The sequence below is a fragment of the Oenanthe melanoleuca genome, chromosome 2 (genome assembly GCF_029582105.1).
Source record: "Oenanthe melanoleuca isolate GR-GAL-2019-014 chromosome 2, OMel1.0, whole genome shotgun sequence".
In the NCBI taxonomy this organism is placed as follows: Eukaryota; Metazoa; Chordata; class Aves; order Passeriformes; family Muscicapidae; genus Oenanthe; species Oenanthe melanoleuca.
The window spans coordinates 83,486,317-83,505,127 of record NC_079335.1 but is presented as its reverse complement, the minus strand read 5'-3'; the positions used below and the strand labels follow the sequence as shown (position 1 = coordinate 83,505,127).

Sequence of the window (18,811 nt, the reverse complement as noted above, 5' to 3'; positions counted from 1 at the left end):
AGCATTCTGCTCTCTATTTCTAAAGCTTTTGGTACAAGAAATATGTAGTAGTGATCCCCAAATGTCAAAACTCTCTGCAGTTTTGTAAAGTTTACACTCTGTCATTCTGGAGCTGTGACTAGTAAAATACATCTCAGCATGCAACTAATTTTAAACATGAAATGGCAGTGTTGGTAATTAGTGGGACTTCAAGTCAATGTGTCATTATTTTGGGAGAGATAGGCTGACTTTTTTCCTCTCTCTACTTCCATATATCTCAATCTTCTTTCATTCAATGTCATAGGTGAATAGTGACATTTTTTACACGAGAGTGGAGAAAAATGGAACCCAAGTGGTAGAAAAGATTGACACAAGCCGTATTGGGCAGCTGATTGTGACCAAGGAAGTTGGAGGTGATGGAATGGTGGACATTACTGAGGAGTACAAGTTCAGAGAAGGTAATCTGAAGTGAGCTGGGACCATGTGGATGTAGACTTGTCTCAGTCAGACCCTGGATGATGACTTGGAAACTTCTGTCACTGAGGGAGCTTCATGAAAAGCTGCCAAAGTGCCTTCAGGAATTCTATTTGTAACTCCATCCCAGAAACACTGTAGATGGCTTGATCAAAAGGCACAAACAGAACACAAATTTTCCTACTCTAAAATGCTTTAGACTAAGTAGGTTGTAGTGAAAATAAAGGCTAGTCGTGGAGCAACTCAAAGCATTCAAAACAATTCAAGGCTTTCTGTAAAGATGTTTAGACTTTTCTAATTCAGGCCAGATGTTCACACAGAGTAAACAGTGTAGCTGTATTGATGGGAATTCAGCTACACCAGTTTGTCTGATATGGCTTTAACAACAACTCCCTTGGCAGATGTGAAGTTCTTCCACTGCTAGTGTTACCCCAGGAGGGTTCACTGTCCTCATCCACTCATTTCAGCTACTACAAACTGTGGAAGACACACCCTTGTGATCAGTAAGTGGGCTAACTCTGCACTTCTGTTTCTCTTCATTCATTCCTAGGCTCAGACGAGGAGAGACTGGCTCTTGAGACTGCTGTGATGTATGGTGTTAAAAAGCAAAGTGTCCAAGACACCACATACCAGCCACAGACAGATGTTGATATGGACTTCCAAGCACAAAAGGCAGTCCTTGGCAATGACTTTAAAGTCACTATAACTTTCAGGAACAAGAGTCGCAACTCCTACACTGCAACTACCTACCTTTCAGGCAACATAGTGTTTTACACAGGAGTCACAAAAAGTGAATTCAAGAAACACTCTTTCAGTGCAAAACTGGAACCCTCTTCATGTAAGAATTGCATAGTTGTTTTCTGTGTTATTAACTGCTAGTTTTTTTCTGTTTTATTAGTTGTCACCAGTGTTTCCACCCATGGGTAGAGCCAATTCTAGTAGCTAGGAGTAGGATATTCTATTTGGCATCAGAAGGATCCACTCCCTTCCCTGGGCTGGATACCAGGGTCATTTAAAGCTGAGGCTGTTTACTTCAGGCTGTTCCTCCCTGCATAATGCTCTTTTACACCAAGCTGCATGTCTGGAAATTGTTAATTTTTCTTCTTTAGTACAAAAGAAATCAAAAGACCACAGGTATTAAGCAGCAAGTTACTGTTTTTCCTTTGAATTCCTTTATTTTTCTGGCAGTATCTCAGCAAGTGAAGGGGAAGTTCTGGTTCCACAGGGTGTCATGTACAGAGACTAAAAGGTGTATTTCTTGTCTTACCTGGTAGAAGCTGACAAGTTCTGAGCAGATTCAAGTGAATATCTGGCTTTGGAGGACTGTGCAGTTCATATTTACGGTGATCTAAAATGTTTAGATGTAATGAGAATGTGCTACAATAGAGCAGGGACGTTTGTCAGCTGGGCAGGGACACCAAAGGTGAGTTATCTCATAAGAGAAGGAGGTCCTGGCAAAGTAGCTCAGGAGGCTGTGGGCAGGTTTTGGTACTGCTTGAAGTAGGGAAGAGGAATGTTCTTCTTTTTAAATTTGGACACAATCCATTTCCTGTCAGCCACTGCAGCAGGTGTTTAGGACCTGCTGTACTTCCAACCTGCCTAGCAGGCTCTAGCAACAAGTGGCTGCCAATCACTTGTTCTCCTGACAGTCCTGTGTCCTTGGTCAGTGCTTCCAGCTCAGCAAAAGCGATGACAACTTTGGACACGAGGCCGAGGATCAATTGAATTCCCTACTGAGAGAGTCAGCAGCCATGACTTTGCCTTCTAGACACTGCTACTGGGCAAATCAATCCTTCTGAGTGCAGCAGGAGTTTGGGAGCCCAAAGGCTGGGCCTCCTGAACTGGGTCTGCTGCTGGATCACAGCAATCCTGGCTGACCTCTGAGCTTCCTGTCTTGTCTATCTCATCCCAGCTCAAGACACACTGTGAGCTCTCTTTCCTCAAAGAGGATGAGTTTTGTCTCAGTGAGAAGCCTCCATAGAACCACAGCTCCTATCAGGCCACACACAAAAAAAAAAAAAAAAATTCTCTCCTTTATTCCTCACTTTGTGCATCTGAGACTGCACATTTTACTTGGAGCTGATTATTCTGCAGAAGTCCACTAATAAGGATCTACTGGTGAAGGTTAATAAAACTTCTATCTCCATCCTGTAACAAAGCCCTGAGAGCTGCTTGCTGATTCTTTTTAACTCTGTGGATCATTTGCAGGGGGCCTGGAAATGGGCATTAGGTTGTTCTAATACATGCTATCAAAACACAGGGTGAGGGTTTATAGTGACTTACATCAGTTTCTAAATATCTGATCTGAAATACTGCAAAACTTTTGGAGGCTTGAATAGGTACAGTAAAAAAAATAGTTTCAATAGTGTTGGTCTAAATTCTATGTCATGTCTTTGATGGGGGAATATTCAGTCATCTTTCAGGATAAGTACCTGCTACATTTTCTGGCTGTGATTTGTGCATGTTTCCAGTACTTATTTATGTCTGCTCTTGTATCAGAGGTCTGTGTAAGGTATTAATACCTAAAAAACAGCTTCTGCAGTGCTTTGAGGATCACCTGGCTCCTCTCTGCAAGAAATGAAATTAATAGATGTTTAAACATCAGTGAGCATCATAATTCATTTTTTCTAAGTTAAGTAAATGGTAAGAAAAAGCTTCTTGAAATAGTGCTGGAAACTCTGAATTGAGTGGTGGTGAGTGAGCACAGACTGGGGACAGGGACCTGAAAGAACAGAATATGGATTTTTATGTATGTGTACCAAGATTATGTCCCCATCACTGCTTCTGACCAATAAGACATTTTTAAAGTTATTCCCATTTTTCATGGTGGGAATTTGCTCATATCTGAGCTACAGTCATCAACTTGTGGGGCACTCTGTTCTGCAACAGGACAAAAACTCCTCACAAACTACACCATTTCTGAAGGTGTGAAGGTGGGACATGAAATTTAAGCATGAATTCTTTCACCTTTTCCTTGGAAAGAAGTACATGTGGAATCAGGAATAGTGTCTGAGCAGGTGGGCAGTGTGAAGGAAGGTAGTGTGATTATCTGAAAGTGCATGAAAACAATCTGTCAGGGATGTAATGGGAGGGTACCTTACCTGGCACTCAAGCAGGATTTGTAGGCTTTGTTCAGGGCAAGAAGTGAGAGTGTGTATACATATATATATATATATATATATATGTATATATGACAAAAAATTACAATGCTAAACAGATGTATTAAAGGCATTCTTCCAGCCCAAAATACTGAGGCAAGCTAAGTTTTCAAACAGGAAATGAATGAATGAATGATTTTCAGAATAATGATTAAAGGAATTGTGTGGGTTGAGAACATCTTTGAGGATTTGAATAGCTTAAACCTTACAGTGCCTTCAAAGGTGCTCTCACATGTACTGAGTTATATTTAGTTTTCTCTATTTTTTTAAAAAAACTGTAAGGCAACTCAGTGTTGTGTCTCCCTTGGCTTTCCCAGATGCAGTAAGTGGTACTGACAACTTATCACCACAACCAGTGCTGAGGCAATGGAAGTCTATTGTTCTTTTTTTTCCTGCAGTGATTAAATTTAAACAGAAAAGTTTGTCTTTTCTTCCACTGCAAAGTGAATGTCTTCTGGTTTGTAACTAATTTATTTACTTATTTATTTCTCAGATGAGAAATACCTTGCCTGATTTATAATTTACAGTTAAGGGTATTATGGGGAATTCTTTTACACAAGATAAAGAGTGAGAGAGAGGGAGCAGGAGCACATCAAGTAAATTTAAGGCTGGCCTAGTAAATCCAGGTCAGGTGGCCACCAAGGGAATAGCTTTGAAACCAAATCAAGGAACAAGTTTTGATGTGAGAGGATCAAAAGAGCAAAAAGGGGTGAATGTCATTTACCCAACTGAGTTCAATTATCTCAGTGTTTACAGTGTATGTCACAAATACAATACAAATAATGGATAACAGTAATCATCATAGGTAACAGATGGGAGATCTTGATGTGTTTACTAGGGTTATAATGAATGTTTATAGAGGGAAGAGCTCCAGGTCTATATATTTTGCCTGGTCAGTTAGTTAGCAGGTCTGATTCTCTGCATCACATTCTCACACCATTGTTGGCCTGGGAATTGCAGTTCAATATAGTTAAAATTAATGATTCCCTGCTTCTCAACTGTCTAGCCTACAGGGACTTGTTCCTTCCAATAATTATTGTCAGGGAGCACATGAAAGCTCTCTGGAGGGCCTACTGATGACAGGAAGACCTTCTTGCTAAATTTTGCAGGCAAGTCCAGTGTAGAACAAAGGCAGATATCCAGCCTTGTCCTGGAGAGCAGTTGATCTCCCAGGTAGCTGCATGGGCCCACACTCCCAGTTTCTATTCTGGTGGCATCCCTGTGCCAAGAAGAGAGGCAAAGAGAGAATAGGAGTAAATTGAAAGAGCAAACATTTACAGGAATGACACTCAAATGCTGTTTTGAACATTTGTGCCCAGTAGATATGTATTTCCAGCCTTCCTTCTCATTTATTTTGTGATAGCACCTAGAAACCTTCAACAGTGACCTGGCCCATACTGAAGGTACTGGGCAGGGGCTGTGCACAAACCCAGCCCTTGCCCCTGGAAGCTCACAGCCTAAACAGAAAGAGGGAAAAATTAGAGGAGAAATGGTGTAGTAAAGAAATAAGGTTCATTTGGGGAAAAAAGAAATCATTCTTTGGCTTTTAAGCCACTTTTTTTCCAAGGCACTCATGTAATGGGCACTGCTCCAAGGGAGGAGCAGTTAGTGCTTAGACTGCTTCAGATGCCTTTTTTGTTTCCTGTCTCCCCTCAGCCAGCTCTTTCGACATGGTGATCAAATCGAGCGAGTACATGAGCGAGCTGCTGGAGCAAGCCTCCTTCCACTTCTTTGTGACTGCGAGGATCAACGAAACGGGGAAGATCCTGGCCGTGCAGAAGGCAGTCATGCTGGAGATTCCCGCCCTGCGCATCAAGGTGGCTCAAGGCTGTGGGGGAGGGATGTCTTCTCTACAAGGGTGTTGCATGGATATGTGGGGCAGAGGAGTGTGTGTGTTTATGAGCATTAGAGCATCTGACATGGACCTTACAGAGCAGGGCTGGCTGGAGTGTGTGAGGTGTACAGGTACATCATATACTGTATTGAGTATCCCTATCCTGAAGAGAGAGGCTGGCAGCAGCACTGGTAGCAAAGAGCCAAAATTATCTCAGTGGAGGAAAGAGGGGGAAACATCTGAGAAAGCTGAAAAAACTCAAAGGCTAAGAGAGATTACTCACTCAAGTCACTCAAGTTCTTTAACTACTTCAGAAGTCCATTATATTTAAAGCAAGACAGCACAGGGGCCTCTTGCTGAAGAATGAAGAACATGCTAATGAAGTGATTTTGCTAGGAGAGCTTCTGCTAAGTTTCTCCAAACTTTAATGGTCAGCACTGATTTGGGACAATATCTTGGGATTTCAGAGCTTTGATGCCACTCTGAATGTACTGTCACTGGTGTTCCCAGAAAGTTGAAGCATTTCTGCAGACAGTGGTGTGGTACCTATGAAAATGGAAAAGAGGAATGCTTGTGATACTACAAGGAGCCTATATTACATTGACAAGCCATTTTAACTCAACTGGGATTAACTTAACAAGCCACTTTAACTGGGATTTAAACTTCTCAATTCATAACTGAGCATCCAAATAAATTGCTTCGTTTTCAAAAGCACCAATCCTTCATCTGCTTTGAATGATGGAATTTGGATCTGCTGTTTTCCTAATACTAGAAAAAAAAATCAGAACACATGATCAGGAAGCTTTATGTAAGAATGAATACAGCTCTGTAAAATTCAGAACCTTGAAAGAAATCTAAGTTTATACAACTTTTCCCTTCTATCTATTTATTTGAACAAGTGCTCAGGTTTCCATATAATAATCTATGTAGCAACTGCAGCCTTATGGAAAAAAAAGAAACAAACAACTTTTTTAGAAATGTGGATCAAGACTACAGCAAAGTTTGCCACAAAATCTACTCTGTTTCATAGTCTTTAGAAATATCATGGTATTCTGATCAGATAATTGTGTTTTCAAACAAAATGTTTTTGGTTTACTGAGCATTCCAGAGAGGAGGTAAACAAGACAAGTAAATTCTACTTCAAATATCTGCTTTCAATAACCAAATTTTAAAGGCAAAGAATTCTTTCAGTTCAATACTTAAACAGTACAACTTCTACATCATCTCAGATTTTCAATGTCAACATAGTTTATTCTCCCTGCTGCTCTGAAGAAAGGATTTTTAGCATATAAACAAGGCTGTTGTCCAAAACCCAAGTTTTTGAGTAAAACTGAGTTTCTCTCTTTTCTGTTTCTTTGTGATGTATGAAAATATACCGAAATTTTAAAAGCTGAATTTTAAAGGGGGGACGTGTGTGTGTGCATGTGTGTGAGCATGTATGGATAGAGGAAATTTTGATTTATTGCTTTTTAAAGAAATTCAAGATAGTTTATCTGTTTAGTTTTCTTGACAAGTTTTTTCAGTGAGTGTGACTAGCAGACCAAATTTCTTAATGCAAGAGTGAGAGAGAAGAATGAAAAAATGTATCTCCCATGATGTCTTCAGATGCACCTTTGATCTTTCTCTGTTGGTCTAAGGAGATTGTCAGACCCAACAGTTGAGGAAATTACACCATATTGAGACCATAACTTTGAGACCAGGTTGCAAAAATAAAACCAGCAAATACTTACCATGGTCTCACCTGCAAGTGTGCGACTTCAGGATGATTTTGAATCTCATCCAGTGATCTTAAATGGCCAACTGAAATAAAGAGGTTATAGGATCTCTAACTGAGCCAAGACTTCTGAAAATGCCACTGATGTCCTTTTGCACATTCAGGTGGCCAAATGCTGTTGAGGCATGGTTGTATCTCCTCCTTTAGTCCAGTCATTTTATTGTTTTTGGCACAGAGTAATCCCTTAGACCAGAGTCTATGCAGCTTTTTGCAAATGCTATACTTCCTTAAAACACTGCTTTAAATTTATTGACAAGGTACCTGTTTTTCTTAGTTACCTTTCTCAAGACCCTTTAAATCAGTTGATGGACCATGAAGTGGGCTGGAAGGTTCTGCCAGCCATAAGTTGAAAACCCTTGCCCAAGCAAGTACAAACAAAAACAAGTACATATATTCTGTGAAAAATGCTGAATTTCCAGGGGGGCTAAAGAACCCCAAACCCCCATATATGTAGCCATTGTTCAAAACCACATTTGTTTGGAGGTATACTATTTTCCAGTGCAAAATGTACTGCTCTTTTGCTTACATAGGGTTTGGAGGAAAACTGGCCTTCCATAGAGCACATGTGCAGGTGTAGAAACCCTTCAGAGCACGAGAAGAGAATGCAAAAGCAAGAGGAAGATAGGCATGACAGTTTTGAGAGTGCAACCACTTCAGCCTGGTGTTTCTAATTGAGGGTAGTCAGACCTGCCCTTCTCTTCTGGAGCTAATGTCCTGAGCAGATCACTTCAGTGCTGGTGGGGAGCCTGAGAAGTGGGGCAGAGTCTGGGAGAGAGGTCCCATCAGCTGGACTCACCCTCAGTTGGGCCCTCAGCTCCACAACTGTACATGCACATTTCTGGTTTTCTGTGGAAATGAGGGCCTGCCTCTTGATCTGCCATGTGGTTTGAGGGAAAATTGCAATGGGTGGAAAAATGTACCATCCAACAACTTTCTTCTCACTAGGCTTCCTTGGCCTCGTGCTGTGTTGCTCTGTGCTTTGCTCTTCTGCCTTGCCAGTACCGTGTATCTGTCACTATCAGTTTCTGGTGCATTGTCCTTTCCTTGTCTTGCAGACCAAAGGTGAACTGGTAGCTGGTAAAGAAGGGTCTGTGATTGTGGAATTCACCAATCCTCTGAAACAAACCCTGGAGAACGTCACGCTCCGCCTCGAGGGACCTCGCGTGCTGAGAACAATAAAGAAGCAGTTCGGGTAGGGAAGAAAGCACAACCAGCTGGGAGCTTGTCCCCTGCTTGCTCACAGCAGGAAGCTCACAAGAGACACTTAACTAATGCTGTGCTGAGTAATTTAATTCAAACACTCTCTCTGTACTTTAAAATCCAATACACAGGGGAGCTATAGGTCTCAATAGTCAGTAGAAGTCAGGCTATCCAGAGAGCATTTCATCTGTTCAGTGCCAGGGTTGGAGAAATTGGTAGTGTTTGTGGGTAGTTGCTAGAGCAGCCCAAGTTTACTTTTTCACTGTATTACATTGTTTTTAGCACTTGACAATAGCACCTACAAGCCGCTTTCACAGAGAGGAAGATTTATCCTGTGCTTGAAGTGTTTACTGCCGCTCACTCAGCATGTGCAAATTGAGTCCTGTGCTGTTTTTCAGAAAGGGCTTTTCTCTGCTCATGTTAATCATGATTATACAAGACGTTCAGGTACCTCAGATGATCTTTTCAAGCTCGTGTCAAGACACAAAATGTGTGTTGTTTGCAGAGCCTGCTGGCATAGCGTGCTGCAGTGTGTGTGAGCACACAGCTCCCCCAGTAGCTCCACTGCACTGGGCTGCCCTGGCACACAGGCATGTGCCCAGCACAGGGCTCCCAGACCTGAAAGGAAAGCCACTCTCATTATTCTCAGAGTCACACCTTACACTGACACCATAATACCCCTACACTAAGCAAGTTGTAAATCCTCTTTCCATTTGAGTTCAGTGTAATGAGCTTAGCATTAGCCAAGGGTATATAATGGAGAAACTTGGAAAATTTTTAGGCTATTGCTTAGTCCTGGGCATCTATCTATCTGGGCTTAGTATCTATCATTACCTGAGCTGATGGTCCCCAGGTGTGTGTAAAAGGAGTTTGAAAAATTGCCTGTGCCTCAGCAGCTGCATAAATTGTCAGCATCCTCTGCAGCCAGCAGGGGAGGTCTGAGCCTGACTGCACCTGGGACAGGGATAAAAAGATCAAAACCAATCTCCAGAGTGGAGCTGATAGAAAAATAACCGTGAAAGGGCAGCATACTGTGTTTGCTTTGTGCACATGGTATGTCAGAGGTGCTGCTGAGCATGACTCAGCATGGTCTGCAAGAGTTACACGAGTTGTGGCAATAGCCCTCATTGCTGCCCAGCTGTGCCAGCCTCTCCTGTTGTTCTGCATCCTTTTCTATCCAAAAGCTGCCCTCACCTTCAAGGATGCAGAAAGTATCAGGTGCATCAAAGGTACAAGGGTTAGGGGCGAAAAATGACTCATGGAACACACGTCATTTTCCTTAGAGTCACCATGTTTTCCCCTTTTCAGTAATGCCCTTGGCAGCACTGAAAATGGAAATGGATCAGCTTAGTCATTTTAAGATTTAGCTTCTCTGAGGTGAATGTAGGATGCAGGTGATACACACAGAGGAGAGAGCAAGGGGCAGTTGTAGTTTATTTAAATAATAGTCACATTTGTCTCCATGCATTCAAAGTGATAAATGGCTCCAGTGTGGTGATGGCTCAGCATATTATGCAGAATCATTCATCACTGAGCTCTTTCCCAGGAAAATCAGATCAGGGTGGCTTTCTCCATTTGCAGAGAGAATTAAACACATTCTAGGCTTTCCCCACCCTCCCAGCACTTCCCAATTTACTAGGGACTGTTACATATGGGATGGAGCTTTCACAGTCTGTGTGGGGATCAGGTCTTTGACCTCTGTGTACTTTTCAGGTAGCTTTTCTGCATCACTTGAATGGCTCCATAAAATTGGTCATGTGTGACACAGCTGATACAACATTATTCTGGCAATGTAGTGGCCTGGGGGCTTCAGTCTTGACCATTCATAAAGTCTATATATAGATAAAGATATTGATATTTAGCTATTAGCCTCAGACAGATGAGGAGCATGAGTTATGGAAAAGCCTTTGGCAGCAGCAATTCTGACACATGGCATAGTCTTTGCATGACAAATGAGAATTAACCAGGCAGTGATGGATAGTGCTAAAAGGATTATAGCCAAGCATACTTTCACACCAGCAGGTAAGTAATTTTGGGTGTTTCTATATGTCAAAGCTAAGCTAGTATTAGCATTTGTAGTGAGAAGCAACTTGTTTTATAAACAGGACAGTAGAGGGACAGGAAAAGGCAGGTTTGGTTTCCCAGCACAGTGGTTGTCTTCCTGCACATGCACACACACACAAACACAAACACACATGTGTGAGAGATATGTACTGAGATGACAGCACTATAAAACAAAGATGGTAGTGCTACCCTCTCTCACTGGAGTACTGGGAAGTTGTGGCCCAAAAACCTTCATCCTTAGAGAATCTGGCCCCCCAACTGCTCGAGAAGTATACTCTGCACAGCAGACTTGTAAAATAACTTCTTCACTATCCATTCAGATAATCCCTTGCAGATAATTCCCATAACTCTAAAAGGTATTTTACTTTCTTCAGCAATTGAAGTCATTGGTTTATCATAATTCCATTTTAGTGGGCATCTGGTGGATGCAAGCCAACCAGCTATGGGGAATAGATTCTCTCTCATTAATAACAAAGATAAAAAGAGGGAAAACACTTGCTGGAAGCCGTCTGTACATGCTCACATTAAAAATATGATCTTTCTCTCCATTTTTTTCTAAAAGTGGGTACATGCCCCGAGGTACCTCTATCTGTATATGCAAAATGCAATGCAGTGCCATGTAGAGATACCTAAGCTAATGTCTAAGGAGCTGGACTACCTCATTTAACAGGGACAGACTTGCACTGAAAGAAATATTCAGGTGGGAGGATTCCAGGCTAGCTTATTTAAATCTAATTAAGGTTTCTTGTCTCGTGCCAACTTGTGCTAAGCCCAGAGAGATATTTCTGTCCTGACCCTGGCATAGGACATGGCACCTGAGAACCAAATCCTACCAGATGAGAATTTGAAACAGTGACTGAAGTATAGACTTGCTTTGTTCTCACTTGTTTTCAGGAGACTGTAGCCATATGAGATAAGAACAGCGAACTTAGAACCCTCTTATTTAATGCTGAGGAAAATAAAATTAATTTTCATAAACAGCTCCCCACTACACTACTTTGTCCATTGCTTCCTTTGTAGCAGTTGCATCCCAGCATCAACCAAACACAATCAATCAATCAATCAATCAATCAATATCAGCCTTCAAAATCTACACACAGAACCTTGTGAAAGCACTGAGAAAACACAGAAACCCAATACCTGAGACTCTCCATGCATCTTAATTATAGCAAAAAAAATTTGAAAATCAAGAACATTGCAGAATACTGTTGTTTTGTATATAAGTTATCAAGGGTCATACATAATGTAAAAGAGCAGGACCAACAACAGCAGGACTCCTAAGAATACTTTGACTTGTTTGTATGGACATGAAGAAGTCATCTGAAGGGGCCACTGAGATCTGCTGATGTGACAGGGAGGTTCAGGGCAGGAGTTACAGGGGATTTAACATCTCATAGGGTTTGCAGAGGAATGGACACTTGGACTTTTTTAACCATGTAAGGAATCACCACCAGGCTATAGGCTATAATACCAGGAAAAATGGAATTGTAAATTAGAAAAAATATATGTTAGATATAAAGAACGTCATTCTGAAAGTGATCGTGAGAGGAAGTGACAGGAGGCAGAAGAAAATGGATTCATTTTGGAAATTTAAAATTAGCCTGGAGGAAAGGCTTTAAAAGGGTCAGTTCTGAGAGGAATAGAAGGTGGAGAGAGTAATTTATATGACGTTTATGAGAATGAGTAAAACATAAAAAATTTGAGACATGTTATACTATCCACCTTCAGTTTCTCCAGTTGTGTGTCAGGTTGAGAGCACTGGCTGACTGACTACAATATTGAAACTTTTCTTTTTTTTTTTTTATTCAGGAGAATCCCGATGAACTCTACATTGACCTGGGAAGTAAAATTTTTCCCAATGAGACCAGGTTTACAGAAGCTGATTGCAAGCCTGAATTCTGATGCTCTGAGACATGTGTATGGTGAGCTGAATGTCCAGATTCAGAAACCATGAACCAAGGTGCTGCCTTCTTCTCTCATTTAGCTATATTTAAAAATATCATAGTAGGGAGTAGCTGAAGGAGAGGTATAAATCTGCTTATTTTTATTTTGGTCATCCTTGTGCTGAAAAAATTTTATAAAGCAAATTAATTGGTATGTCTGGGGAGAGAATAAAAAAGCACCTAGATGCTGAATGATTTAAAATTAGCTATATGTAATTAAAGGCAATTCTAGGTCATATTATTCCTTTAGTTCACTTGTATTTATGGTCTTTTGCATTAGTGCTGCAAGGGAATTTGAAAAGCTCCATTCTCTAGAGTAATCTGAACTTTAGTTTTAATTAAGGCCTGGTATTTCACTGAAAAGGGAAGGAAAAAATAAAGAACCCAGTGTTATAAATTTTTATACTGAATTACACAATGTTATGGTAGATCATTCAGGGTGCAATAGAAACAGGTATTTCTAGCTAAAGGGTCTGCTTTATTTTACAAATTAATAATGTTCTGGTTTGTGGAGAGCTCACTTTGCTGGAAGCATCTCTCAGGATGTTTTATCTCCAGAATATTCTCAGAATATTCCCTTGTTCCATCTTACAGTTTTCCTATGCTTTTTCTCCTACTCTCTCGTGTGCAGGCACTCACACATACTCACTTCATACCCTCATCAGACCCCATATGCAGTTGGTATGCTCTTCCTTTACTTTGCTAGGTGAAAATCCAGAGATTTCCTGCCCTCTGCTCAGAGTTTATCACACAAAACCTGAATTTTGTGGTCATATTTCTTGTGTAAGATGTGTTCTCTCTTCACCCTTCTCTGCCTTTTTTTCTCTCCTGAGCCCACCCTGTAGACCCATCTCCCACATGAGTGTGTCAGGAGTGTTTGCTGTCCCAGAGCAGTCCAGGCAGGCAAATGGGGTGAAGGAAAGAGGAGAGGAGCAGGGAGCCTGAGGGTCTTCTGCCAGTGCCACAAGCCTAGCCAATATCCTGCACTGGAGCTGGGGGTGACTTTAGACTAAAAATATGGGTATGTGTTTAAATTAAATCATGCCTGAACATTCCCAAGATCATGGCTAAAGCAGAATGAAGACCTGTTACATGAGTAACTCTGGGAATACTGGGGGACAGAAACTCATCTGGGAAAGGAATAAAGATGTATCCTGGGAGTCAGAAACTTGCACATCCACAGCAACTCTTCCCCTCTGGCCACAGTGTGTGTGTAAGAGCAGATCAGATATTGACAGCACAGGGGAGCCAGTTGAGCTTCTAAAGCTAAAAAGAGCATCTTGCTCTTTAAACCCTGGGGCTTTACTGGATTGCCATGTTTGGTGGTCTCAGTGAAAAGCAAGGGATATGCCCTCCCTTCTGCTCCTCTTGTTGTCACACACTGCCCATGGTACCTCCTGCAAGACCTGTAACCAGCTATTAAAGTCTTGGGAGAGGAAAAATGCAGCTGCGCTTTTTACCAAAGTGTGGGAACAAAGCAACAATTCATACCACCTCATATACTCTGGGAGTACCCCAGGATCCAGGAAAACCAGACTGTTGGGGGCTTTCACTTCAGGCATGGACAGAGCTTCATTTCATACTGCTTATGTGACCACAGTAGAAACCTTGCAATGTCCAAGTCTCCCATGTAAGTCCTGTGGGGTAGAAGAACCTGAGCAATGTGTTGTCAGTGCAAGGTGAGAATCTCTGTTAGTTAATTAAGCAGTGTTGCCAAGGTCTACATCTTCTAACAAAATTATCCATTTTGTGCTCTTGCATATAAACCTGCTTTTTATTCCAGACATTTTATAAATACAGTGTAATAAGAATTCAAAATAAAGCGTGTCTGATTGCACTTGTGTGTTGTGTTCTGTATCTGGATCAATTACATCTACATAGCAGCACTGTAGACACCAGTTGCTGCATCTTCATTGTAAAAATTTAAAAAATGCACTTCTGAGCCATGCTAATAACAATGTCTTTTTTGGTGCAAAGGAGAAAAGCATATATTTAATTAAAGAGAAAAAAATTTACAGGCTAATTTTAACTGCTTTCCTTTGGTTTTCCTACTGTTTCAACAACTGGCTATCTGATGAATTGGAGAAGGTGAAGATTTCCAGACAACATCACTACTGCCAGGAAAAAGAATCCCTGGAATTTGCTTTACCTTGTCAGAGGCACCAGTTTGCCCCTAAAGAAACCTTCCCTATGTCCCATTTTTAAGGACTGCTTCTCTCAGCTACATATTTCAAGTCATTTTACTAACACACATTAAGCTGAATGACCTTTGCCAAGAAAACAGGAAGTATTTTTATTTATAGTTTATGGAGTGTTATATTGAAGGGAAGTGATGACCAGGAACAGAGACCAGGGATGTCAGCATCCCTTGGCACCACCAGGCTAGTCACTGTGCACCAGGATGCTCACAAAAACCCAAGGAGAAAATGAGGATAGCCTCTAGGATTTCAGCCACTCTCCAGCCCGTGCATGGGCTGCCACATGAAGCATGGGTGAAGCAGGGAGTGCTGTGATTGCACTTTGTGTACACATAGGGTGTGATCAGTAAATAGTGAGGGCAGATTGGCAACCTCAGATCGGGAGGAGCTCTGAATCTGAAAAGAGTTATAGAGTTCAAATTCTTCAGCTGAGGATCTTTATTGAGTGGGCTGAACTTGGGTCCTCAAACACAAGCATCACAGCTCAGAGGTGCACTGGGGAGGAAACATTCCAAAACCAAACCTCTGTTTCCCCAAGTCTCACAGTCCAGCAGCTCAGAGATGCTAAAAACGAATAAAAGTCACTCTAGAAAAAAAGTCCTGAGAAGTCACACCTGATTTGTTACCAACTTGTTACACCCAAGCTGTGGGACAGGTTGCTCTAATAGCCATCAACTTGTCATGTTCCGAATCTTGCTATGATCACATCTTATACCTGGGAAGAATACATTGTTTGTCTTGTTAATGATAATCTAATCAGAGAATTATTAGTAACTAACTAGGATGGAATTATATTCTTGTATCTTTACTACAATGATACTAACATTTATAGTCCAAATTATATTAGGTAAAACTGGTACACATAAACTTTATAGCACACTCCACTTTCTCTGCTTTTTTATGCACCTCTACACTGCCCCTGTGATGTCTTCAGTCTGGGTGAGGGTATGTGTGACATCAAGTCACCAGTGTCCCAGGCCCTCCACCAAGCAGAGTCTGATATTAGTGGGGAGAATCTTCCTCTTCACTGGGGTAAGCACAACAGAAAATCTCTTCCTTATCACCCTATGAATACATCAGAGGTCATTTTAAAGATTTCTTGTACACTCCACATCTTGTTCTTTTTTTACTGATTCAGCTCCATGGTAGATCCTAATTTGCTACTTGATGCATTTAAATGTGTTGGGTACTCATTGTTTGTTCCAACTAGAATTTTGCTTACCTGCCTCTTAATGTTGCACCCTCTGACAACCACTTATTAACTACTGGTGAGCTATTTGTAGCCTGAGGCCTCCCATATCATCCTACACCTGCACTGTCACAGCCCCTGTTACCATCCTATCCTAGTGAATCTTTATGCTGCATTTTATTTTGAGGTCATATATAGTTCATTTTACAAGGAATAACTACCTGCTCTTACTGTCTATTAGTTACAAAAAGGACATATAACAGCAAGCATTTCCCCATGCAGTTGGATAAAGCACAGGAAAAACTAAAAGAAAGCCACTAGTAGATACCAGGGCATTAGATAATTGCTCTTACAGGTAAAAAGCTTGACAAGCCTCGGTGCCTGTGCTGCTAGGTTATCACCAAGCTGTGACCTTTCCTAAGCAATGGCAGCATCTGATTTGTGTACCAAAATGAGGGAATGTAATTGAGCATTGACTCTTCTAGTGACTGGTACTACCAGTGATAATTGGTTTGAACTGAAACTAATCAATAAACACTGCCAAAACAGGGACACACCTGGCCCTCTGCCCCTTTCTGCTGCTGGGCATTTTTTTTCCTGCTTTGCCATTTTTTCAGCATATTGCTTTCATATTTGTCCTTGTTTTTCCCAAGGAGAAGGCTGTGGCTGCTGGTGCTAACTTCTGAATTTGAGTGATGGCACAACAGAGGAATACAATGGAAGACAACCAGACCAGAGGAGGTGGGAAAACCAGAATTAATATCCCTGTTATGAAAGAGGAAAGTCTAAAGTATACTGTAAGTGTTGATGGAGGGAGAGGAATTGTCTTGTGTATTGGATCTGGCATGATGGCTGGATGAGTAAGGGAGAGATGAGTGTAGCCTGTGGGGAGATCAGAGCTGGGCTCAGCCTTTTCCATAAGTCACCTGCATTCCAACTCAAACAGGGTTGTGCTTGTCTGGTCTCCACAGGATCAGGCTGGGAATAAAAGGGACACCTTGCAAACACCCATGCAGCTCCTGCTCGGGTTTTGGCTACCACAGAATGGACACAAGGCCCTGATGTGCTGGAAGCACCACTCAAAGCCACAACAACACATAGGCACGATGTGATTGATAGGGAGGAGAGGAGGTCATTATGCAGCTGCCATCTCCTGCAGCCATAATCCTGGAATATTGATTGTGTGACTGTTTCCTCAGCATCCTCTAACTTATGGAAATAGTGTAGATCAAACTTCCAAGCTGGAAGTTATAAATACAGTGGCTTACCCAAAAATCTTTTGAAGTGGATCCAACAGCAGGCAGACTATTGAGATGTTTTTGCCTCCAGGTGTGAAACAGGGGACACCCACAAAGTGATGGGGGAGAAAGAATGAGCACTCTCACTGTCTATTAGGTAACTATTTTGTTCATTGCTGTATGAGTTGTGAGTTATGAATAAGAGAACTGTGAGTTGGAAGCATCATGAATTAAGTGATGAATCACTGTATTGGCATATTAGACTAGTCTGTGCAAAGTTTGAAGTGTCTGTTTTCTTTCCTAGCATATAATAGAGTTTAATTTACGTATTATTTTAATACATTGTCCTGTAATTTCAAGCAATATAAATGCATCATGACAATCCTAATGGAAGGAGTGGGAAATGTGGTCTAGTGAAAACTGTAGTAGAAATGGGTGGTGTTACAGATGCAAGTATTTTGCTTATGCAACAGGAGTATCCTGGTAGTCACAAACACAGCATAGAATCTCTGTTTAGTAGCTTTGGTGGCTCTTTCTTTCATGATCTTTGAGAAATTCATTAGATTTTGGCAACTACTGAGGCAATTCCTAGGTGTGCTATCAGCAGATACAATCAAACATCTTGTATTTATTTTGAACCACATTCTCCCACTGACCTCCTTTGACATCCTGTATCTCTGGTACTGGGAGAATCAGAGACACCTTCCCTCTCCAATATGTGACCTATAGATTCATGGACTTCTGAACTGCATTTCACCCACATCACATCTTCTTCAGATTTAGGAGTCCTACCTCAGTCATTTTGTGCATGGAAACTCTTCCATGCTTGTGCTCAGTCTTGTTTCTCTCCTCTGAACCTCTCCTGTTGGGGAGGGAATAGAGAAATTTTATAAGTGCTTAGCAAGTAGTTCTGAAACAATAGATGAAATTGAGATGTTAACATATTTTGATATAGATGCTGAAAACAGTCATGTTGAGGTTTGAGGCCTCTTCCTTTGTTTAGATGATACCAAATGCCATAAATACCAAAGAACCAACAGACATCCTGTCCCAAGCCCGGCAGGAAAGGTCTGAAGATAAGGGTTACAGATAAGAAAGCCATAAAACATGGTAATTTAGTAGTTTCTATAAGTTGCATGCAAATATTAGGAAATTAGTATATTGTATTAGATTGGTTATTAGAAATTAGAATATTCATTATAGAAAAATACTTATTGTATTGTGAACGGGAAATCGCTCTCTTACCTCTTACCTCTGATCTCTAATCCTCCTCTTGCTCTCTCACCCCCTTGCTCTTATCTCTTACTCTCCATGCTCTACACTCTTTCTTACACCCACACCCTCATAATAAACTGCAAACCTGAAGAACAGAAAATAGTAAGCACCTGAGTCTGTCCAGCGACCGTCCAACAACCCGACTCCCACACTCTCCCAACATAATGTCACTTTAAATACCATTTAAACAAAGCAGTTTTAAGCATCTGCATTTCGAAAGTGTGACTGACCTACCTGTGCAGGGAGAATGTGGTTCTCTTGGGACCCAGATTCATTAGGTTAAACCCAGACTCTGAAATAGATTCAAAACCTGCAAGATCCGTGCCATAAAGGTTGAGCACATTTTGTGCTTTTGCATGCACTATTTCATGAAGTACCTCTAGTCTGGCATAGAAAAACTCTACTCTGCCCTTGAAAAGACCACAGATCATCTTTCTACAGCAGTGTATGAACAATAAGTAGATCATTAACATTTGAAGTCCAAC

General features: G+C 41.3%; 1 protein-coding gene across 3 annotated transcripts in view; it reads left to right on the top strand.

Annotated features, from left to right (window-relative positions):
• The window catches only part of F13A1 (coagulation factor XIII A chain), a 58,921-nt gene extending 44,658 nt beyond the window's left edge, over nucleotides 1-14,263 (top strand). For all 3 annotated transcript variants that reach the window (XM_056483750.1, XM_056483749.1, XM_056483751.1), the window contains exons 11-15: nucleotides 284-437; nucleotides 1,004-1,291; nucleotides 5,268-5,428; nucleotides 8,275-8,411; nucleotides 12,293-14,263. In XM_056483750.1, coding sequence (XP_056339725.1) covers nucleotides 284-437; nucleotides 1,004-1,291; nucleotides 5,268-5,428; nucleotides 8,275-8,411; nucleotides 12,293-12,437 — 885 coding nt within the window. In that variant the 3' untranslated portion in view covers nucleotides 12,438-14,263. The remainder of the gene's footprint in view (nucleotides 1-283; nucleotides 438-1,003; nucleotides 1,292-5,267; nucleotides 5,429-8,274; nucleotides 8,412-12,292) is intronic.
• The last annotated feature ends 4,548 nt before the right edge of the window (nucleotides 14,264-18,811 follow it).